The 23,782-nt window shown below is 36.4% G+C and overlaps 3 protein-coding genes and 1 pseudogene across 5 annotated transcripts; all 4 read left to right on the top strand.

Annotated features, from left to right (window-relative positions):
- The first annotated feature begins 397 nt into the window (after window positions 1-397).
- On the top strand, window positions 398-1,420 carry LOC111450236 (ribonuclease MC-like). Of its 2 annotated transcripts, XM_023090257.1 has the most exons (3): window positions 398-723; window positions 823-916; window positions 998-1,420. In XM_023090257.1, the coding sequence occupies exons 1-3, from the start codon at window positions 454-456 to the stop codon at window positions 1,255-1,257; spliced, it is 624 nt and encodes a 207-aa protein (XP_022946025.1). In that variant the 5' UTR covers window positions 398-453; the 3' UTR covers window positions 1,258-1,420. The 2 variants fall into 2 exon arrangements, with proteins under 2 accessions (XP_022946025.1, XP_022946024.1); XM_023090256.1 differs by having other exon boundaries at window positions 823-1,420.
- Window positions 1,421-2,444: 1,024 nt separating this feature from the next.
- Window positions 2,445-3,594, top strand: LOC111450808 (F-box protein CPR30-like). The gene has a single exon (XM_023091103.1). The coding sequence runs from the start codon at window positions 2,449-2,451 to the stop codon at window positions 3,592-3,594; it is 1,146 nt and encodes a 381-aa protein (XP_022946871.1). The 5' UTR covers window positions 2,445-2,448.
- Window positions 3,595-10,796: 7,202 nt separating this feature from the next.
- Window positions 10,797-14,697, top strand: LOC111450614 (annotated as a pseudogene).
- Window positions 14,698-16,707: 2,010 nt separating this feature from the next.
- On the top strand, window positions 16,708-20,862 carry LOC111450545 (myosin-binding protein 1-like). 2 transcript variants are annotated; one of them, XM_023090736.1, is made up of 4 exons: window positions 16,708-17,014; window positions 17,466-18,682; window positions 18,927-20,377; window positions 20,480-20,862. In XM_023090736.1, exons 2-3 carry the CDS (start codon window positions 17,551-17,553, stop codon window positions 20,330-20,332), a joined length of 2,538 nt encoding a protein of 845 aa, XP_022946504.1. In that variant the 5' UTR covers window positions 16,708-17,014; window positions 17,466-17,550; the 3' UTR covers window positions 20,333-20,377; window positions 20,480-20,862. The 2 variants fall into 2 exon arrangements, with proteins under 2 accessions (XP_022946504.1, XP_022946503.1); XM_023090735.1 differs by having other exon boundaries at window positions 16,709-17,014; window positions 18,927-20,376; window positions 20,477-20,862.
- The last annotated feature ends 2,920 nt before the right edge of the window (window positions 20,863-23,782 follow it).

Genomic DNA, 23,782 nt, shown 5'->3' with positions numbered 1-23,782 from the left:
AGCAAAGAGATATGGACCGTCGGATTTAATGGTTTGCGGGTATCCGATTCGAGGCCGACCCGGATCGGACGGATCCTTTCTTTCTCGCCGATTTCCAAACCTCTTTACGGACGGTGACGACGACGAACACGTGGTATGTGTTCGGTTGGGATGGATGTATTTAAGGCGATGATCACTCTTGCGGTGTTGCTTGGTCGATTTAGCAAATGGATCCATTGTTGTTGCTCTCATTATGAAAGGCGAACCGGAAAGCAATAGTATCACATTTAAAAAAAATTCATCATTAATTAACATCTAAATGAGATATTAATAATATACTAAAACTGGAGGGGCATTAATTAAGCTAAGGGGGCGGTTCAGTCCTCCTCCTTAAATACCCATTGTCTACTTCTCAACCCTTTACCTCTCAACTCCCTCCCCTTCTCCTTCTCCTTCTCCATTTCCTTCAACCTCATGGGAAATTTCGTAGTTACCTTTTTCCTCTTTTATTTAGCTTTTTCATCTGTACAAGCTAAATTCCAAGAGGTCGAGCGACCTAAACCTAAACCTAAACCTAAGTATCAATATGAATACTTTCAAATGGTACAGCAATGGCCGCAGTCCATTTGTAATAGTGAGCATTGTATAGGTAAGCCTAAAGCTATGTTCACCATTCATGGGCTCTGGCCCCAAAATTACTCCACTTCACTTATTTGCAACGGGTCTCAGTTGGCCGACGAATACGTAAGTTTGTTTTTTAATAATAATAATAATATTATTATTACCGTCTAGGTATAGATGAGTATTTGATGCTTTTTATATATATATTTTTTCTTTACTCAGATCAAATCAATTAGAGAGCAGCTAAATCTATATTGGCCAACCCTATTGTTTAAAGATAACAAATCATTTTGGAATCATGAATGGATGATTCACGGTGAGTGTTCAGACCCACCCTTTAACCCATTTCAGTATTTTCAGAAAACTCTGAAAATCCGAAAAACCTACGATTTATTAGCCATCCTCAATGCTGCGGGACTTGGACCAACTACTGCTGCCCTTCGTAACCGTGATGACATAGAAAAAGCAATTGGAGCTGCAATAGGACAAAAGCCAGTTCTAAAATGCAACACTAACACCAGGACAAGAGACCGCCAACTATCGGAAGTTGTTTTATGCCTTGATGAAGATGGTGTGAAGTTAATTGATTGTGCTAAATTTGTTAGCACCAATTGCCCTCTTACTTTTTCATGGCCCCCTTTTGTTGCTAGTGAGTAACTGGTTCAGAAGTCATCCGCTCCCAAATAAATGGTCTATCTGTCTTTTTTTTTTTATTGTCTTTGTGCTTAAATATGTCATTATTGTGTGCTTTTTACTTTCAAGGTGTCTGTCCTTTCTCTTTCTTCATGTTCTAATAAAATAAAGTGTTGTTAGTGTGTTATTTTTCTCTATTTTATGCTGTGGTCAGAGAGGTTATGAATTAAATTAACATGTTGGAGTTATTCTATTCGAAAAAAGAATTTAAAAAATTATAACCTTGAAAATAACCGTGACCCAATGATTAATACAACTTAAATAGATCATAACAATAGGGTGCAGAGCATATTTGAACATCAATGCAGCTTTTGAAATTAACCAACCGACTTCAATACGAAAAATGAGAATTTTGAAGTCGATCAATCAGACAAGAACGATGACTTAGCTAGAAATCCATCGACTCCCTTCGCGTTGCTAGAAATCCATCAACACATGCAACTTTTCTCTTTTTAAATGGACGGTTACCTCCCTACATCAAGATTTTTGGTTATCATCTAATTAATCAATTTCGCCCATAAAAAAGGGTTTAAATGCTTTTAAAAATTATTGTAAAGTCTTGAAAAGCAAGAGAGTCTCGAGACTAAACCAATTTTATGATGAACGTTTTGCAAGGATTCTAGAAGGACTTCTAAGTTAAGTTAGCTTTCTCTGTGAACGTTTTGCAAGGATTCTAGAAGGACTTCTAAGTTTACAAAATCCAACATTGTTGGCGCTTATCAAGTTTAAAGTGTTGTTAGTGTCTTGCTTTTCTCTCTTTAATGTTAAACGAGTTCATTTTTAAGTAAAATTACAAATTTAGTCCCTAAACTTCTAATTTTGTATCTTTCAAAATTAGAATTTTGTTTTCTTTGTTTAATTTTGGAAATTTTAATAAGTATTATATTTTTTTAATTCTAAATGAAAAAAATAATAATATAAATGATATGTTTGTCTACGCTACTCTTGGCTGCACCCAATACTTTCCCACCCTTCTATACCTAATTAACCACAAGCGTCCTTGATATCAGATTCCTTACCTAATTTTCCTTACCTAATTAACCACGACCACAGCCTTGGATATCAGATTGGTTAGGACGATGACCTTAATATCAGATTTCATTTCAAACCCTAATTTGCATCTTTTTTTTCTCTCTCCTCAAGACCTTTTTTCTAATGGCGGCGGAGATTGTCGGAAATAATCTCGAAATGGCGATGGAGATTCTGTGGCATCTTCCACCGGAGACTCTCCTCCGATTTAAATCCGTTCAGAAGTCTTGGTACACCCTAATCAACGACCCTCAATTCGTATCAAAACATTTATCAAATTCTCTTGAACACAAATGCATTTTGCTCAAGCGTGTAGTGACGAACAATGCTGGAGAAGAGGAAATTATGCTCTCTATTCTCAACTTTCCCTTCAATTCATCTATGTCCGTGATCGATCTAGATTTTCCATACGAGGAGTATTCCAAGTATTATGAAATCAACGGTCATTCTCACGGCTTAATCTGTTTCGCCAGTTGTGGCGTGGATATTTTCCTATGTAATCCGGCAACTAGAGAGTTTCGTAAACTACCGCCGTCCATTCTTCTTACCACTAGACCTTCCTCTAATCCTAACACTCTTCGTTCATTAACGAACTCCATTGGATTTGGGTACGATGCGAAATCTAGGGATTTCAAAGTTGTTAGGGTTGTGTATTTTTTTAACGATGCTATCCATTTTCTTTATTTTAAAGCAGAAATTTACGATTTGAGCAAAGATAGATGGAGAGAAATTGAACTCCCAATTTGTGGATATTCAAGTTTGATGCCTCGATTTGATTTGTATCATAAGGGAACATATTATTGGTGGGAGCGAGATGGGAGAGAAGGTGAAAATATACTGTCATTTGACATGAGTGAGGAGCTTTTTGGCAAAATTTCCTTGCCAGAGAGTTTCAACAGGGAGAATTACAAGATTTTAGGGGTTTTAAATGGATCCATTGTTGTCTTTGATTATCCGTGTGAAGTGAATGATGAAAAAAAATTCGATCTTTGGGAAATGAAAAAGGATGAATGTGGTGTTATTTCATGGTCAAACCTCTTGACAATTGGCCCGATTTCAGGAATTCATAAACCGTTGTTGTTTGTGAGCTCGGATGAAGTTTTAATGGAGGATAACGAAGGACAAGTGGTTTTGTACAATATTAAAACTCAACTGATGAGCGTGGTTCCATTGAAAGGCCAAAGCATTCGAAGAAGATGTCAAGCTACCTTTGTGACAAAGACTTTGGCGTCTGTGATGGGAGGAAATAATAGTATGAGTTATGGATTATAGTAATTTTTATGAGAAAAACCAACTTTAAATAATATTTTGGGTTGTTGTCCGTATTTTATATGAGAGCATTTTTTTTACTCAACGAAATTTAATGCTTAGTTTTTTTTTTGTTTTTTTTTATTTTACTCATTCTAAGATTTTATCATTATAATTGAGAAATTACTTTTAGTCCACGGCTCTTTAGTACAAACTATAGTCCCAAAAGAATGACCACTATACCCTAACTTCCATCACAGACATTAATGCAAAACAAAAACTCAATCGACAAGTGGGATACATACCAAAGCACCAGAACGTACAAGACGAATCGGAACTGGAAAACGAATGTTGGCTTCTAGGGTTTTAGAGATTTGGCGAGAAGAGAGAGAGAAGAAAGCGAGCAACTACATTGAGAATGATCTTAAATTTATATTACATTTACATATTTAACTTCGATTATAAAGTAACGTTTAAATAACATCAAATACATACTAAAGAACTTAGGTTATATATCTGATTAATACAACATCAAACACATACTAAAGATGTTAAATTATACATTTGATTAATACCGCATCAAACACATACCAAAGAACTTAGGTTATATATTTGATTATTAGACACGTACTAAAGAAATTAGGTTATATATCTAATTAATACAACATCAAACACATACTAAAGAACATAGGTTATATATATAATTAATATACCATCAAACACATACTAAAGAACCTAGGCATGAGCGACACGTGTCGTTGTGGGAGGGAGGAAGCGCGGATTGGATTTCGGGTCGTACATTGTTGTTGTCTTTTAATTTAGTCGGTCAGTTTTAGTGAATATAAATGTTGTGGGATAAATTTATGTGATATATTAACAAATTTTCAAAAAACAATGTGGTAGATAGGTGGAAGTAATTTTGTATTTGAAGAAAAATGAAGATGTTATGAATGATGATAAATATAGGGAGAAAGAGGGAGTGACGTATTAAAGGAGTCATTAATAACATACCAATTTTCTCATTTATTTAGCTTTTTCTTTTTTAAAAACTAAATTACAAACGGAGCAAGTCAGACCTAAACCTAAACCGAAGTATAAATATGAGTACTTCAAATGGTATAGAATGCCAACCGTCCATTTGTAGTAGTACCGATGGTAAAGGTAAGGTTACCTCTATGTTTACTATTTATGAGCCAGGCCTAAGAATATTATTTTTTTTTTTTTTTCTCAGATCAAACAAAAAATACAGCAGCTAAATCTATATAGGACAAACATAGAGTGAAGATAACAAAAATTTTTGGAGACATGAATGGAGGGATCACAGTATATGCTCATACCCACCCTTTGACCCATTTCAGTATTTTCGAAAAGCTTTGAAAATCCGAAAAACCTATGATTTATTAGTCATTCTTAATGCTGCGGGACTCGGACTAACTACTGCTGCCCTTCATAACCGTGATGACATAGAAAAAGCAGTTGGAGGATGTTAAGGATATTTAGTAATAAATTATAGTTTATCATATATATTATATTTGATATTTTATTATAAGGCAAATATCTAACATTTGCCTTATTACTATAGTATCTTTCCATTTATTGTTATTTCCATTTATTACTATTTCCATATCCTTGTAATTTATTTTATTATAAATAAGATAACTTTCACACCATTTAAATGTGGTGACTTAAGCAAACATTTTCATGGTATCAGAGCCATTTTGGTTTAGCAACCTAGATCCTTTCTTTTCAATGGCTTTTGAAATCTTCTACTGTTCTTCTCCACCACCACTGTTGTCTTTGATGCCGCAGGGGCAGTCGTCATGGCTGTCACATGCAGAGTCGATTGATTATTCTTCGGCTCCACCTTTTTGACCTCCAAATCATCCTTCGCCATACTCTGTACATACAACCTCACCTTTTCCAAACATAGCCTCTTTCATTTTCTTCCCAATTTTTCTTCATCCTTCACAAAAACCCTAATCTTAGGATCTTCATCAGCATTCCTCTTCGAAAATATACAGAATCTCAATAAGCCCATTGACCTTCTGCAGAGATTTACCTTTGGAATCTGGGCGCCGCACTGGCATCTTTGCCAACCAAGTTGCCGCTGCCCTTCTCGCCAAAATTGGCTCCTTCGCCCCAATGTGGCGACTCTTCCAGCTGCCCTTCTCGCCAAAATTGGCTCCTTCGCCCCAATGTGGCGACTCTTCCAGCTTCAACATTGTCTTTGTCCCTTGCTCTAGGTTTCCCCTGCTACTTCTTGGGGTTAGACATATTCTCACCAGAGCCAAGTCAGCATCATCGCTAAGCGACAATCCCTCTTCATGGGTTAGACATATTCTCACCGAAGCCAAGGCAGCATCGCCGCTGAGCGGCGATCTCTCTGCAGTTTTCGATGGCCAAGAAAGTGTTTCTCTACGCCTCCTCTGAACCAGGTTGTTAACATCTTCGCGAAAAGTGTTTCTCAACCTCTTTGAATTTTTCAGATTCAAGCTTCACGTTCGTTTAAATCCGACGCTTAGCTTGCGGTGGGGTGTTAAGGATATTTAGTAATAAATTATAGTTTATCATATATATTATATTTGATATTTTATTATAAGGCAAATATCTAACATTTGCCTTATTACTATAGTATCTTTCCATTTATTGTTATTTCCATTTATTACTATTTCCATATCCTTGTAATTTATTTTATTATAAATAAGATAACTTTCACACCATTTAGGTGTGGTGGATTAAGCAAACATTCACAGAGGACAAAAGCCAGTTATAAAATGCAACAGAAGGGGCCCATGAAAAAGAAGGAGTGCAATTGTTGCTAACAAAAATGGCACAATCAATTAACTCCACACCATTTTCATAAGGCATAAAATAACTTCGGACAGTTGGCGGTCTTTTGTATGGGCCTTAATGTTGCATTTTATAACTTGCTTTTGTCCTAGTGCAGCTCCAACTGCTTTTTTTATCACCACGCTTACGAAGGGCAGCAGTAGTTGGTCCGAGTCCCACAGTATTGAGGATGACTAATAAATCGTAGGTTTTTCGAATTTTCAAAGCTTTTTAAAAATACTGAAATGGTTAAAGGGTGGGTATGAGCATGTAACTTGATCCTTCCATTGCAACTTGTCCCTTTTCAAGAAGTGCAGCTCATGAATGGTGAACATAGCCACACGCTTACCCTTACCATCGTTGCTACTACAAATGGATTACGGCCATTTCATTGAAAGGCCAAGGCATTCGAAGCAGATGTCAAACTACCTTTGTGACAAAGAGTTTGGTGTCTGTGATGGGAAGAAATAATAGTATGAGTTATGGATTATAGTATTTTTTATGCGAAAAACCAACTTTAAATAATATGTTCTCTATCTTCGACTTTTTCCTCGATTCATCAGTATTCGTTCTCGATGTAAATGTCTCATACCATGAGCATTCTCGGTATTTTGAAATTCATGGTCATTCTCACGGCTTAGTATGTGTCTATGAATGTTTTCCTCTGTAATCTGGCAACTGGAGAGTGTCGTAAACTCCCGCCATCGATTCTTCCCCTCACTAAACCTCCTTGTGAGCCATATAATTATGATTTGTGCAGGGACGCTCTTGGATTTGGGTACGATGCAAATTCTAGGGATTTTAGAGTTGTGCATATTTTTGAAAGGTTTGGATTTTTTATTCACAGAAGAGCTGAAATTTATGATTTGAGCAAAGATAGATGGAGAAAAATTGAACCCCTGATCATGGGCTTTTATGCTTCTAGTTTGGATACCTTCGTCTAAATTGTATCATGAAGGAATATATTACTCGTGGTCGTATCGCAATACAAATAGTGATACAAATGGTGAAGCTTTACGGTTTTTCGACATGGGGAAAGAGGCTTTTGGCGTAATTTCATTGTCGAGAGGTTCAATATCAAAGAGGAGGGGTGGAAGAAGGGTAAAAGTTTCGGGATTTTGAATGGATCCATTGTTTGCATTTTATTATACAAGGGAAATGAATGAAAAACTTTTGAACGTTGTGAGCTCGAATGAACTTCTAATGGAGGACAACAAAGGATGGGTGATTTCATACCATATTAAGACTCAACAAATTAAATTGCTTCTAATAAAAGGTCATCCCTACAAGTTCGAAAAATTAAAAAAAAGTTAACAACCCAACTCAAAACCAAAAAATAGAGGGTTGGGTTGTGAAAATGTTCAGTTGAGTTGAGTTGCGTTACCAATCCGTGTACATTGAGAAGGACGGAAAAGACTGAAAAGGATGTGACTAATTGTCAATTTTCCCTATCTAGTTATATGCTATCAAACTCGTTATTATTGTTCTCTTTTAACATATATAACGACGTTTTCTTTAAAATTGTCTTCAACATATTTCCTCATTCATGTTTTTTAAAACATTTATCTCAGACGTGATTCAAGATTCGAACATGTCTGCAAAATTCAAATTTCACAAGACTGACTTGTTTGATTTATTTTGTCATTATTACATTTTTTTTTTCGAAATTTAGTATATAACTTACTAACGTAATATACAATAAATATTTCTCAAATTCTATTCGATACAAATGCATTTTTCTCAAGCGTGTGGTAACGAACGAACGCTGGAAGAGGAAGTATGTTCTCCATCCTCAACTTTTCCCTCGATTCATCTATGTCCGTTATCGATCTAGATTTTTCATACCATGAGTATTCCCAATAGTTTGAAATCAACGGTCATTCTCTCAGCTTAGTCTGTGTTACCATCGGTGGTGGAGATATTTTCCTTTGTAACCTGACAACTAGAGAGTTTCGTAAACTATCACCGTCCATTCTTCTCCTCATTGGACGTTCATGTGATCCCGACCTTCATTGTTCGTTAACGAATGCCTTGGGTACGATGTGAAATCTAGGGATGTTAAAGTTGTTAGGGTTATTGATTTTTTTGGACGATCATCCCTATTTTCATCCTTGAAAAGCACAAATTAAGATTTGAGCAAAAATAGATGGAGAGAAATTGAACCATACATATGCTTCATTTGAGTTGTATCATGAACGAACATATTACTAGTGGGAGAATGATGATATAGATAAACTATACTGTCGTTCGAATTAACGTTATTTAATCAATCATTACCCATCTAAAAATAATAATAATAAAGTAATGTATGTTTTGGTATGTAAACACATTCCAAATTCCAAATTATTAATTTCCAAAAGCTATCCATCATCCTCATAATTATTAGATAAGAGAGGGAACAAAGACTTGACTAACAATATTGGAAATTTTTTATAAAGATTAGCTTTAATTACTTTTATATTAAAATAAATAAGTAAAATTACACAATTATCCTTGATATTATAAATTAATTAATTTTTTTTTTTTTTTAGATTTTATTAGTTTAGAAACTAAATTTATAATTTTAATTCTTCTAAATTCATCTTTCAGTAGTCAAAAATTCCACGTTCAAGACACAACTTTCATCTCGGGAGTTGGGTTTCAGAAATTTCAATTTCATTCTCACGTAACTTAATCTTGTTCTATGTTTCATAAAGTCGAAATACAACAAACCATATTCAAACACGATATCTTCGTCTTCTCAAAATTCAAATTTCGTGTCGCTTTAAAAGAAAGACTATAATGAAACAAAACATAACCTCTTTTGTCGATGTCGTTTCCATTTGCTACAAATTCGTATGGTTTTTAAGTCTGATTATAATTTACTCTCATTTTGTATGATACCTCTATTATTAAATAAATGCTTTTTGTAAATAGGAGGGCCATTTTATCATCTATTAAATGTGGAAAATGTTTTTCTTTTTTTTTTTTTTTTCAGAATTTTTATTTAAATTAAACAGACGAAAAAAAGATTTTGTTTTCATTTATTTCTAGCTTTATAGATTTGGTTTTCTATAATTATTTTGGTTATGTTCACATTTTTTTTTTCTTTTATCTCTTGGCTTAAAATTAATTTTAAATTGAATTATGAATAAAAAATTAAGTATTTACATAATTGAATTAAATCAATGGTTGAAATTTAAATCTACTTTGAAGCTTCCTTTTTGTAATTTACTTTTGAGTATTACTTTATTTTTAATTTGAACATTAATATTAGAAACGAAATTTCTATTTTAGTTGGAGAGGAGAACGAAACACTCTAAGGGTGCGGAAATTTCTCTCTAGTCGATGCGTTTTAAAATTGCGAGGTTGACAACGATACGTAACGAGCAAAAACGAACAATATCTGTTAGCGGTGGGCTTTTATAACTACTAAATAAATGAGGGCCATTAAGGGTGGTCTTGAAGAATTCTACAATTTTAATGAAGAAATCAAATATAATTTGTATACGAGGGTGTGAGAATAGGGTGAAAAACGAAACTAAAAGGTTAAAAAAGAGCAAAAATCACTAAGACGAGAAGAGACCGACGACGAAGTAAATAGCTAATTTGCATTTTAGTTTTGAACCATGCTTGTGAGTTTAGTATAAGACGGTTAATATTTGATTTGTTATTATTATTTAACCATATTATTGGAGTTTTAGTGTACGTAGCATGTGTTTTCTCGATTTTGCGTAGTAGTGACTTATTAATGAGATAATGGAATTTACTTGTTTATGCTTCTTATGCCTAATCGATTACCTTAACCGTACATTTTATGATTGTTGGACTTGTATACGATACCTCTGTATTAAGATAACCTATAAATACGAACCAATCTAGACACATTGGTCCACACTAGAGTAGTACCCTAGTATCAGTTGAGGAAACTACGAGAGTCAAATGATGGTATTAGCCCGTAAGATACAGTGTAGTATAACCTAGGGATGAAGCTATACGTTGTTATTACATCAGGTGGCATCTACTCATATGTTCGATCCCTTATCTTATGCAAAAACTACCTATATTGCTTGTATCTATTAGAGTCTTGTATCTATTATTTTTTGGATTAGTACAGTGTCGGGTTTAATAACTCCTTGAAAAACTTGCCTACGAAATTACTCGTAAATGAGTGTAAAGCATGGTTTTATTTCAACGACTTTTTTGTCAAAGAAATTTCTTATTCACTGGTCATTCAAACAACAAACCGAATAATGATCGGAACTCTTAACCTTTCAATCAAATTTATAATGTCGGAATCCGACATACTTTGACTAAAAAAACAAAAAAACAAGACAATTATTCAAACTTTGGAACTTTGGAGGAAACCCATTGGTCCAAAATTAAAGTTATTATAAGAGAGAAACTCCAAATTGCCAATGGATTCCCAAAAATCATTAACTTTCTGTCTCTGAATCCATGGATTCGAATTTGTATGATTGTGTAACCTCGGGAGATTACACGGAGTTCGTCTCTCTAATCGATGTCGTTCCTTCTTTTCTCCACCAGACGACGGTCCATAACAACACCGTCCTCCACCTCGCCGCGGCCTTCAACCACAAGAACATAGCTGAGGAAATCACACGGCGGCAGCCATCCATGCTATACGCTACCAACTCAAAAGACGACACGGCGCTGCATCTGGCGGCGAGGCTCGGGAGCTTGCAAGTAGCTGAGCATCTGATTGAGTGTGTGATGAAGGAGCGGAGTGGTGGTGGTGGTGGTGGTGGTGGTGATCTGGAGGCGGATGATCGGAATATGAAGTTGGTGACAAAGGTGAATTTGGAGAAGGATACGGTGCTTCACGACGCCGTAAGGAACGGCCACCGTGGGGTTGCGATGCTTCTGGTGAAGAATTGTCCGGAACTGGCGGCGTACGCCAATAAAGCGGGAGATTCACCGCTGTTTCTGGCGGCGGAGAAGGATGACTTGGAGATCGTGTCGGAGATTCTGAACGTGAATTCGAATTGCTTGTGCGGCGGAAGAGACGGCGCCAATGTGCTTCATGCCATTATCATTCGCACTCTTAAACGTAAGATTTTATTTTATTTATTTTTCAAATATTCAAAAAATATATATTTTTTTTTAATTTAAACCTAAAAGTACTCAATTTTTTTTTAAAATGAAACTTTTAAATAATTTTTTTTAGCATAATTGTTGACGTATATTATTATTATTAGATTATAAATTTATTTCACGTTATATAATTTGAAAACTATTAAAAGAACTGCGGCAGTTTATAACGGTGCTCAAATTTATTAGATACTTATAAAAATTTAGAGATTGACAGGTTATACACGGAATTTAATTGAGGCACCATTTCGAGTGTATTTGGCTCTTCCAGTCTTGTATGTGAACCAGTTCCTCCCAAAACTGATGGAGCTGCCTTATTGCGAAAGAAAAATCACATATAAACTAGATCGGGGTCGAAAAGGTATTTTATATTTGCTTTTTCTTTTTGCTTTAAAACATTGTTTTCACTCATGAATTTCAAATTTTAAATTTGAAAATTAGAAAAACACTACTCTATGAGATTCCAGTCCCATGTTAATTGGAGAGAAGAACTGGTGTGAAAACTTTTCCCGAACCGACAAGTTTTAAAGGGAAAGTCTGAAAGGGAAATCACAATATCTGTCAGCAGTGAGCTTGGGTTGTTACAATGGTATCAGAACCAGACGCTAGCGATGTGCCAGCAAAGAGGTTGTTCCCCGAAGACACCAAGCGATGTGCCAGTGAGGAGGCTGTTCCCTGAAGGGGTAGACACGAGGCAGTGTGCCAGTAAGGACGTTAGGCCCTGAAAGGGGGTGGATTTGGTGGGGGTCCGTCCCTGAAGGAGGATGAATTTGGTGGGAGTCCTACATCGATCGGAGAAATGAACCAGTGTCAGTGAAGACGCTCGGTCCTGAAGGGATGGATTGTGAGATCCCACAATTCTACATTGATAAACATTGTGGAAAGGTTTCCCCAGCAGACACGTTTTAAAACTTTGAGGGAAACTCCGAAAAGCATTAGGATCCCGATTCATGGTTCTTTTAGTTCAAAAAAATCAAAATAAGATAATCGAATCGAATTGAATCATTTCTTCTTACCCTTTTTCACATTTACAGATCTTATTCAAGAGCTATTGAACAAGTTCCCTAACATTCTAATAGAACCAGACAGTCACGGATGGCTGCCTCTTCACTATGCGGCCAACCTCGGGTCCGAGGAAGTGGTGGAACTAATACTAAAACACGAACCATCCTTAGCTTACACAAAAGACAACAATGGCGTGTCGGCCCTGCACTTAGCAGGTAAAGAAGGCCGCGTTGCCGTCCTCAAAACCTTCGCGAAGCTCTGTCCTGACAGCTGCGAGCTATCGGATTCGAGGGACAGAACAGCTCTTCATTTCGCTGTCGCCAACCGACAGGCCTACGCGGTTCGAAAGATGTTGGATTTGGCAAGCTTTCGGAACCTTGTGAACCAACAGGACATTGATGGCAACACACCCTTGCATGTTGCTGCCATTTCTGGTGACTTTGTTACACTTATGATGTTGGCTTCCCATCCGAGAGTTCATAAGAAGATTATGAACAAGGCTGGTTTCACTACCAATGACATTGTTCGATCCAGTCTCAACTTTAGTTGGTATCAAAAGGTACGATTTAAATTCATGTTTGAACCCGTCCCAAGGTAAAGAAGATTTTTTTTTTTCCTTTCTATTATGAAATTTGATTTAAGATATAAAGAAATTTGTGAAATATATTTTGTTGTATAAGTGTGAGATCTCACATCGCTATTGTAGAAGAGAACGAGACACCTTTATAAGGGTGTGAAAACCTCTCCCTAACCGACGTACTTTAGAAATATTGAGAAGAAGTCCGAAAAGAAAACCCTAAAGAGGACAATATCTCCGACTGCCGTGTTTGGGCTATTACAAATAGTATCACGTTTGGATTGTTACAAATGGTATTAGAGCCAGACACGGAACGATGTGCTAGTGAGGAGGCTGAGTCCTGAAGGAAGGTGGACATAAGGCAATGTGCCAATAAGAACGCTAGGCCGGGTGGATTTGGTGGGGGTCCCACAATAATTGGAGAAAGTAATCAGTCTAGGAAGGAGTGGATTTGGTGGGGTCCCACATTAATTAGAGAAAGAAACAAGTCCTTAGGGGTGGACTTGGTGGAGGTCCCACATCAATTGTAGACCGGATGAGTCCGGAAATGAGTAGATTTTGTGAGGTCCCACATTAATTGAAGATAGGAACAAGTGCCAGAAAGGTCGCTGGGCCTGAATGGGGTGGATTGTGAGATCTAACATCGGTTAAGGAGGAAAAGGAAACCTCCTTTATAAGGGTGTGGAAACTTCTCTCTATCAGACGCGTTTTAAAAACCTTGACGGGAAGCTCTAAAGGGAAAGCCCAAAAACCCAACCGATACGTTTTAAAAACCTTGAGGGGAAGCTATAGATGGAAAAGCCAAAGAGACTCCAGTGGACTTGGACCATGACAATTGATAACTTGTGAGCTCGAACCATTACGGTTGATAACTTATATTCTATTTAAACGTTATGAAGATGGTACTTTTTAATTCCACGTTTGTTTCTCATTCCTAACCCTTTCTCTAAAACATGCATGCAGTCTTTCAGCGTAGCACGCTTGGAGTTCAATGGAGCTGTACGAGGCATGCAACAAGTGCTAGCCAGGAAACCCAGAGCCAATTTGTTGCTTGAAGCAGGCGAACCAAAACCAATTGTCACAGAACAAGAAACCAGTGGAGCCAACATTGACAAACCCAGTACACAACAGAAGAAATCCCATATATGGAGCCAAGTGTCGGACGCCAATCTTGTCGTGGCGACGATTATCGCCACGGTAACCTTCAGCGCTGCGTTTCAGGTTCCCGGCGGATACAACAACAACGGTATAGCGACACTACGAAGGGCAAAACAATTTAGATTATATATGACATTTGATGCTTTATCTTTTGGGTTTGCGGCGGCATCCATGTTCGTTACGTTCTTTACGGGGTTGTTCGGGGTCGATGCCGGGTTCACTTACCCGAGAAAATGGGTGACATTCTTAACAGGGCTGTCTCTGTGGTTTATGGTGTTTGCATTCATGATGGGGACGAGTGTAGCTATGGATGAACACTCGAAGCTCGGAGGTCAGGCTCGGGTTCTGCCTTGTATTTCCTTTATTTCACCGGTGTTTTTCTTAGGGGTTTTGGCGGTCAACTGGTTTACTTATTTTCCTTGACGAGTGAGTATATATGAGAGCGGGTACATGAATCAACCGAGAGTATATGAAAGCGATCTTGTAATAGTCTAAATTATAATGAAAATAAATAAATAAAAGAAAATATACTTGTTTGTGAAATTTAGATCTTATTTTAAAGAAAATGTTTTGAGTTTTTTTTTAGAAATTTTCTCGACCGAATTTGGGAGACAGTATGTTATGCCTAGCCTATGTTGTGGGTCCACATAGATTGATTTGGATTGCAAGAGATAGTTTACGACTAGCACCGAGTATAAATTAGTAACTTCAGCTAAGGCTAACTAAGTAAATGACTCCATTTTTTGCTTAGTTAAAAGAATTGATTTACGTACGATGACACGTGTCCCATGTCCCATAGGCTCGGCACGTGTCACTTAAATGTTCCTATAACGATTCATCCAAGCTTTCTTTTCCAACATTAAGCCTCCAATTCCACCTCTTACATCCTCCTCTTTTATAATAGGTCATATGTTTCATCGAAGGAAAAGATGTGCAAAGCATTACCTAATTATTGAAGCTCTTTAAGCTTATGGGTAGGGTCGTATGCCAAACAAGAATAGCCTACTTTATAGACCTTTTTAGCTCTAACTCTTGACGCCCGAGTTGACTTTCCTAGCCTTAGGGCCTCTTTCTCGCACCCTACTCATCTCCCGACATTTAAAAAACTACACTATTTATGTATTTTTTGACGTGATTCGATAGAGCTCTTCAAGTTAGAGCTCTCGTACTTAAAACCTTAAAAGGGCAGTTGCCCTAACTGATCCACATCTTCATGGACGTTAGGACCACCTACGGGAGTATCTAAAAGATTTTTATGGAATGTCTTATTTTTACTCAAACTTTCCGATCAACCAATCTCCTTAGGACATCTTTATTTTAGGTAGGATAAGGCTAATTTATACGTTCAAAAATTGGAATGTACGACGATATATAATCTTTATATATAATATTTAATCTTAATTTATTAATAAAAAAAATAAAATATGATAAGTTTAGACCAATTTATTTATTTTGTTATTTGTGAAATAGCATTTCTTAATTAATTAAACAAAAAAAATGATAAAATCTGTAAAAGGAATTATATTATTGAGGCATTAAATAAAAGATTTAAAAAGTCATTTTCAACGGTCAACTCATTAGGGCAGCCAGGGGACTGGGCGGCCACGACTGCCCACGTTTGAATTCCAATTCTTAACTTACCCGCTTTTCACTTTACTAATTCCCACCGACGTTCTCATTGGCTGCAACTTCTAACCCAAACAAATCCCTATTCTCTTTACAACTAAACCTTTACGCTCATTGGACGGTGACGTCAACGTCACCTATTATATTATATTATATTTTTTATTTTTTAGTTTAACATAATTGCACCACTAAAATATAATTCAATTTATTAAAATATATATAATCGAATAAGACATTTTTTTTTAATTCAACACGAGAGTAAGGAATAAATTTACGTAAAATGTTATTATCCATAGATTTATGAGATTTTTCTTGAGAAAACCGTCTAGCTTTATTGTGAGAAGATATAACAGTTCAAGTTTATCACTAGTAGATATTGTCCGCTTTTGCCCGTTACATATCATTGTCAATCTTAAGATTTTAAAACGCATCTGTCAATTAGAGATTTCTGTTGGACGATGAAAGTCCCACATCGGATAATTTAGAAAATGATCATGGATTTATAAACAAAGTTGACAATATCATACTATTGTGGACATTTGTATTCGTTTCACAAGAAGAACGAGACGAAACTAAACAAAGAAATTATATATATATGAAATCATAAAAAATAATAATAATAATAAGGGCGAAATTGCAAAATTACAAATATTTAGAAGATAGAAAAGAAGAGGAGTAAAAAACTGATGGAGAGGAAAGGGAGAGGGAAGATTGAAGAACAGAGAGAAGAAAAGAAAACGGTGAAATAACTGCGGCTAAAATTTCAACGATTCTCTCTGCTGTTCTTCCTAGAAATTTTAAAATGTATTTTTCTTTTTCTTTTTCTTTTTCATTTCTCTGTGGGATTAAGTTTTGGTCCATCGACGTCGTTTTTTTTGGTTTTCCCCTTTTAATCTGCAGCCGACTTTTTGGGCTGGTCGGCGTGCATTTCCATTTCCAACTTCTTTCCCCTTCCCTCTCTTCCATTTTCTTAATCCCAAAAATAAAATGTAAATTATTGCGTCCCCGATTGGTTGGATTGTTCAACCTTTTTGGTGGGCCTTTTGTTTTTAATCAGATTATACAAATAAACTGTTTCTGGGTTTTGTTCTTTACTTTCTTCTCTCTATTGGGATCCCCATCATCTTTGCATCTCTCAATTTCTTGAAATTTTTATCGGTAATTTTCGTTCTCTCAATCTGATTCTATTGTTATTGTTCATGATTCTGCTATGCTCATGGGGGTTCTGATCGTTGAGTTTTTTTGTTCTGTTTTGATGCGTTTCTTTCTTGATTTTGGCTCTGCTTATTGATCTGTTGAATTTTCGTTTCATAATTTGTTTTATGCTGCTTTTTGATCGGATTATCTCTAATCTGAAGTCGGTTTGGGCTGAAATTTCTGTATGAGTTGAATGATTTGTGAATTTATGAATTGGGTTGACTCCATTGGTTGATCTCATATCAGGATTTAATAGCTTTTCCATTTGGTTGGTTCTTCTAATTCTTTGAACTTTTGACCAATCTGCCTCTGATTCAATGTGTTTATGAGAGGAGGGTTGTTTTCTTCATAATCTTGGTGTTTTTCTCTCTTTTTATGCACTTTTTGTTAACAATTCTGTGTTTTCCCACAGTTGATGCTTGATTGAGTTTCATTTTGGACAACTTTGGAGGATTAATTTATCCTATGAGCTTGGTTTTGTTGGGACATTGGCTGTAATGGGAACTTTATCTGTTGAAGCTTGTACTGGAGGAAGTCTTAGAACTTATTTGTTATCCGCTGTTTCTGAATGCCTACTGATTTGTATGCTGTTTTTGCACTCCATATTCTCATTCTTTATCACAAAATGTGCTCGGTTATGGAAACTGCGCATCCCGTGCTTGCTATGTTCGAGACTCGATCATGTTTTCGGCTCTGAGAAAAAGGGTTACCTTTGGACATTGATTTGTGGCAAACATAAGTTGGAGGTTTCATCTTTGGTTCTTTGTCACGCTCATAACAAGCTTGTGAATGTTCATGAAATGTGTGAAAACTGCCTCTTTTCATTTGCAACGATCAATAAGTTGAATTCTGAGACTTACAGATTATTGGTTGGTAAGCTGGGGGAGGATCCTCATTTTGGTATTGACAGTGACCCTTCGCTTGGGGATCAAAAACATTGTTCGTGTTGTGAGGAGTCGTACATCCCAAGAGGGTTTGTTCAAACGTTAATACAGACCAGATCGAGCGGATTGAAGGTTGAGGATCTCAATGTTCCCTTGTCGAGTTCTATTGTTCCTTGTAAAGTAGATGTCCAAGGGTCGTGTTGTGAGGAGTCATATGTCCCAAGAGGGTTTGTTCAAACGTCAATCCAGACCAGATCGAGCGGATTGAAGGCCGAGGATCTCGATGTTCCTTTGTCGAGTTCGATTGTTCCTTGTAAGGTAGATATCCAAGGGCCTCCAAGCAATCCTTTACCTCATGTTCAATACAAAGAGCTGAATATTACTTCAGACACAGAATCTGATGGAAATGGAGGCACTTTGGTGGTTGAAACAGCCAATTCTAAGGATGATCTCGCCCTTCAAGATGATAATATGGAGGCTAACTTCAGTTCTCTGGCTAGTAATTTAACCTCGACGACGTTAGTCGAGCCAGCTTTGGCACCTGAACCATTGGTCTTATTAGGCGACGCTGCACTGCCTCGTGTAGAACGTGGTGTCTCGATCGGGCACGGTTTGGATGAATCGACTCCAAAGCACGTCGAAGCTAATGACGGTTTCTCTTCACCAAATGATCTCCTTTCCCTTGACAATATGGTTCCTTCTTCAAACACAATAGTAACTTCTGTTGAAGCTGTAGAAGAAAGCTGTGAGTTCTTTACCCTCTTAGTTCTAGTTCTAGAATTTCGCTTGCTTCATGAACTCGCATGGACTCGGGATAACTAGGCAATATCACTGATGCAAATTGATGATATATTATGTAATGCATATTATGCAAAGATTACGAATACGAGTATAGGCTGCATCCAATCCGTCTCGTTGATTTTAGGCCAATGCAACCAGATGAAGTTCTTTGTGATTATCACTAATGTATGTGTTTTTGATCATTGTAGATGTTACTAGAAGTGAAGAACACGAAACGAAAAGCAGGGGAACGGAGAAAGCGGAAATATCGCCAACGAAAGCAACGTCTGAAGAAGATACCGAAACTCAACCTGTTTCGAGTGACACTGCTCAGATGGCACCCAATACATTGGAGCTTGGTGATGCTTATAAGATAGCTGTAGGTGCTAGAGCAGGAAGACAATTGTCTGGTAAGCTTTCGGAACAATGGATTGAGAAGGATTCGTCAAAAGTTAGCGACGATCTGAAGCTTCTCATGACACAACTCTCGTTTAATCGGACGACCGACCAATCACGGGAAATGAGTCCAAGGTTGTCCATAAATGGGGATGATGTCTCAAACATCGTTGGGATGCAGATACCACAAAAAAGGATATCACTTGAAAGAAACGAGTCGAGCTTAGACTCTCTAGATGGAAGCATTGTGAGTGAAATCGAAGGCGAAAACGTGGTTGATCGGTTGAAACGACAGGTCGAGTATGATAAGAAGCTTATGATTTCATTATACAAGGAATTGGAGGAAGAAAGAAATGCATCTGCAATTGCTGCAAATCAAGCCATGGCTATGATTACTAGACTACAAGAGGAGAAGGCTAATCTTCACATGGAGGCATTGCAGTGTTTAAGGATGATGGAAGAACAAAGTGAGTATGATGATGATGCCTTACAGAAGGCGAATGATCTCATTACAGAGAAGGACAAGGAGATACAAGATCTCGAAGCCGAACTCGAATTTTTTCGGATTAATTTTCCTAATGCATATACAATAGATAATCTAATCGAGATGTCTGTGAAGGAAAGAGATATCGGGGTCGTTCATTTAGAGTCGAATCAGCTCGGAACAATTGGTTATGGAAATCTGGTTGTAGGTAAACCCGATATCCACGAGAAAGTTGGAAGCGAAGGCGGTACGTTTAACAATTTATTGTCAGAGTTCGAGGACGAAAAGATAAACATCTTGCAATGCCTTCAGAAGTTGGAGAATATGATCCATTTGTTTTCAATCAATGGGGTCAAGATGGATCTTAGCAATGGTGAATATCTTGGGACAGATGATCTTAAACTCGAAAATGGGGAAGATCATGCCAAAGACGATGACGATGACAATGACAATGACGATTGTCTTCCCTCACTTGCAAATCCTCCATTTGATAAAGAAAGTAACGAACTCGATCGTAGTGATAGGAATTCGTCGTCGAATACCGAAAGGGAAGATTTCGCGTTTCTAAGAATCGAGGTGTCGAAGCTTAACAAAAGGATGGAAGTGCTCGAAGCCGACAAGAACATTCTTGAGCATACGATCAATTCACTCATAAGGGGAGAGGAGGGGCTTCAGTTTGTTCGAGAGATCGCTTCCCTTTTACGAGAACTCCGAAAAATCGGGTTAAGAAGTTGATGGATGGCCTGGTGATATGGTTCAAAGAAGCCAACCATTAAGAAGTAAGTGAGTTTTACCATCCCAAAATGATTTTAAAAGATTATATGCTCGTTCTTTGTACCGTGTCGTTTTGATATTGACGAAGGGTTGTGTTACATCCAGGGAGAGACGAGGGCGACGTCGACTTCGACCGAGCAAGGTTAGAATTGAGAAAACTGTACAGTTCCAATAGCTTGTTTTCTCGAAAGATATGAAGAATATAAAGGATGGTTTAGGATTATTTTAACTCTTACCAATACCAATAATTTTGATATTATAGGAAAGTTCATTCCTTGGTTTGTGGTTTGTGGTTTGAATTGATGAGTTGAGTTGTTTATTAGTTTGTTGTTGATCTTCTTTCTTCTCTTTTGCAGTTCTTCTTTTTGTTTCCCATTTTTTTGGAGTGGATTGAGTGATTTGTTAAGGTGTGAATATTTGTAACAGTTGTTGTGATCATTGTATTGGTTGATGATCCCTATGATTAATGAAAAGCCTTTTTGCTTTCCCTCTTTCTTTGTTTGCAACTTTCTAATAGCTTTTGTGCAAGGTGCAACATTAGGGTGATCAGGTGATATATTGTAAGATTCCATGTCGATTGGAGAGAGGAACGAGTACGAGCTGAGATCCCACATCGATCAGAGAGAGGAACTAGTGTCTGCGAGGACACTGGGCCTTAAAGGAAGTGGATTGTGAGATCCTACGTCGATTGGAGAGAGGAACAAGTGGTAGCTGAGATCCCACATCGAAAGGAGGTGAATTGTGAGATTCCACATCGGTTGGAGAGGAGAACTAAACATTATTTATAAGAGTGTAGAAATCTCTAGATTTCGAAGGGGTAGATTGCGAGATCCCACATCTGTTGGAGATGTGTTGGAGAGGGGAACAGAACATTTTTTATTAGAGTGTGAAAACTAGGGGTGTAAATTCAACCCGACAACCCAACAACCCGGACCAACCCAACCCGAACTATAAGGGTTGGGTTGGGTTGGATCAACATTTCAGGTAGGGTTGGGTTCATTTTTCTGAACCCGAACTAAATTGGTTTGGTTTTGGGTTCATGGCCAAAGTGGTACTGAGGTGGTGTTCAAGAATATTTAGCAAGGATATTTAGGTCGAATTTTTAAATTCTGTGTTTTATTATTTTATTTATATTATTTTATTATTTTTAAAAATATATTGTTTATTATATAACAAAAAGTTTATTAATTATGATTTATACTGTTATTTTTATTTTTCTTTAACGGTTTAGGAGGTAAAGAATATTTCAATTAAAATATTTTTATATATTTTTTATTTTTGTTATATACCATATGAATTTTATTGTTTATTTAATTTGATGATCTTTGTATTTTTTTTTGGTACTCTAACCAAAAAAAATTATAATAATGTTAAATTACCATTTTTTTTTTGTCAATAATTAATATATTTTATCTAGATTTGTATCCGAATAATTATAAATGGCAGATAAATAAAAAAAAATTTTAAAAATTGACGACCCAACCCGAACCCAACCCGAAAATAGAGAGTTGGGTTGTGAAAAGTTTCGGGTTGAGTTGGGTCACCAATCCAACCAACCCGAACTTTTGGGTTGGGTCAAAAAAAATCTCCCAACCCGACCCAACCCAGACCATGTACACTCCTAGTAAAAATCCCTCTCTAGTAGACACGTTTTAAAAACTTTGAGGAGAAGTCCGAAAAAGAAAGCCCAAAGAGGACAATACCTCCTAATGATGGGCTTGGGCAGTTACCATAATAGTGTAGGATGTTTGGGGATACTCTTCACAATTTCGGGTCCGAGTCATGTATGGAAAACTTAAATTAAAAATCCTTGTTATATCTTGGTTTTTCCATGTCGTTAGCATGATAAAATTGATAACTGAGGAGGAACCTATTAGCGATCGGTAAAATTTTGAAACTTATTTAACCTTTTTTTTTTTTTTTACAAACCCACAAAAAAGGTCAAACCTAATTGTAATAACTGTAGAAAGAGTTGAATATAAGTTTATAAATATTAAATTAAATGAAAGAAAAGTTTGTCAACGAAGGGCTCATTTTAAGGTTGAATAATATTAAAACCAACAAATGGTGTTGGGATCCATCATCACCAACACTCGTTGAATTTACAAATTCTATGAGACCATTTCTTGTTCATCTTTGACCATATTATAACCTATTTAAATTTTAGATATATTACACGTTTAGTCTCTAAATTTTTACGTTTGCATGATTTTTTGTCCCTAAACTTTTATAATTATCAAATAAATCGTTAAACTTTTAATTTTGTATCTGGTAGATCCATGAATTTAAATAAATCTGGCTTAAAACTTTCAATTTTGTGTTAAATAGTTCTTGACCTACTCGAAAATGAAAAATTTATAACTCTATTAGAAATAAAATTCATATTAATATCTAATAAATCAAATTATTTTTTAGATAATTGAGCATACAAAAAATTTACATGATATTTTTTTAAGAAGCATGTGAGAAAGAACAAAGTCAATGTTGATTCGTAGAGACAAGTTTTATTCCCAAACACAGCTTAGAACATTCAATAACGTGTCTAAGTTACAAGTGATGTAATAGTCCAAGCCTACCGGCTAGTAGATATGGTCCATTTTGGCTCATTGCATATCTTCATCAACCTCATGATTTTAAAACGTGTCTACTAGAGAGAGGTTTCCACGCGCTAATAAAAAATACCATGTTCCCCTCTCTAACTTATGCAGGATCTCACAAGTGATGTAAAAACGAGATATCAAGTCAATTATATATCGAATCTTAGTCCGAAATACGAGTTAGAGACATTCATACTAGGGTTTTGTTTTGTTTTTTTTTTAGATTTGACTTTTTTGAAGCCTAACTAGTAAGGTTTTCCATTGGCTTGTTGAGTTCCATAATTTAGACAAAAAGTAAGAAAAAGGGGTGGACGGTTCAAAAAGAAACTATAAAGGTTGCTAACCAAACCCAATTTATATTATATTCAAACTTTGGTCAGCCTTTCATTATTTTATTTAGAGTTTTATTTTGAGGGAGAATATCTAAGAAATTACATTCTCTTTACAACTATTCTTCTTTGTTTTATATATATATATATATATACACATACGGTGAGATCCCACATCGATTAAAGAGGGAAACGAAACATTTCTTATAAGGGTGTGTAATCCTCTCCCTAATAGACATGTTTGAAAACTTTGAGAAAAAGCCCATAGAGAACAATATCGGCTAGTGGTAGGCTTGAGCTGTTACACACATGCATACATAATGGCTCATTGCTCCAGCTTTCTTATACGACACAATCACGTTACCTATTTGTCACTTAGAGTGAAAACAACAATCCATTCTAACATGTTTTGTTCTTACTCACATGTTTCTTAGGGATTTCCTAGGATTCATCCCACTAGAAACTAAAAAAAAAAAAAAAAAAAA

Source organism: Cucurbita moschata, unplaced genomic scaffold (genome assembly GCF_002738365.1).
Source record: "Cucurbita moschata cultivar Rifu unplaced genomic scaffold, Cmos_1.0 Cmo_Scf00012, whole genome shotgun sequence".
In the NCBI taxonomy this organism is placed as follows: Eukaryota; Viridiplantae; Streptophyta; class Magnoliopsida; order Cucurbitales; family Cucurbitaceae; genus Cucurbita; species Cucurbita moschata.
The sequence above is the reverse complement of the archived record's forward strand: the minus strand, read 5'-3'. Positions and strand labels throughout refer to the sequence as shown.

Coding starts and splice junctions, on each gene's coding strand:
- LOC111450236 (XM_023090256.1), top strand. CDS start 454: ATGGGAAATTTCGTAGTTACCTTTTTCCTCTTTTATTTAGCTTTTTCA. Junction 724..822: donor CTCAGTTGGCCGACGAATAC/GTAAGTTTGTTT, acceptor TTCTTTACTCAG/ATCAAATCAATTAGAGAGCA.
- LOC111450808 (XM_023091103.1), top strand. CDS start 2,449: ATGGCGGCGGAGATTGTCGGAAATAATCTCGAAATGGCGATGGAGATT.
- LOC111450545 (XM_023090736.1), top strand. CDS start 17,551: ATGGGAACTTTATCTGTTGAAGCTTGTACTGGAGGAAGTCTTAGAACT. Junction 18,683..18,926: donor TGAAGCTGTAGAAGAAAGCT/GTGAGTTCTTTA, acceptor TGATCATTGTAG/ATGTTACTAGAAGTGAAGAA.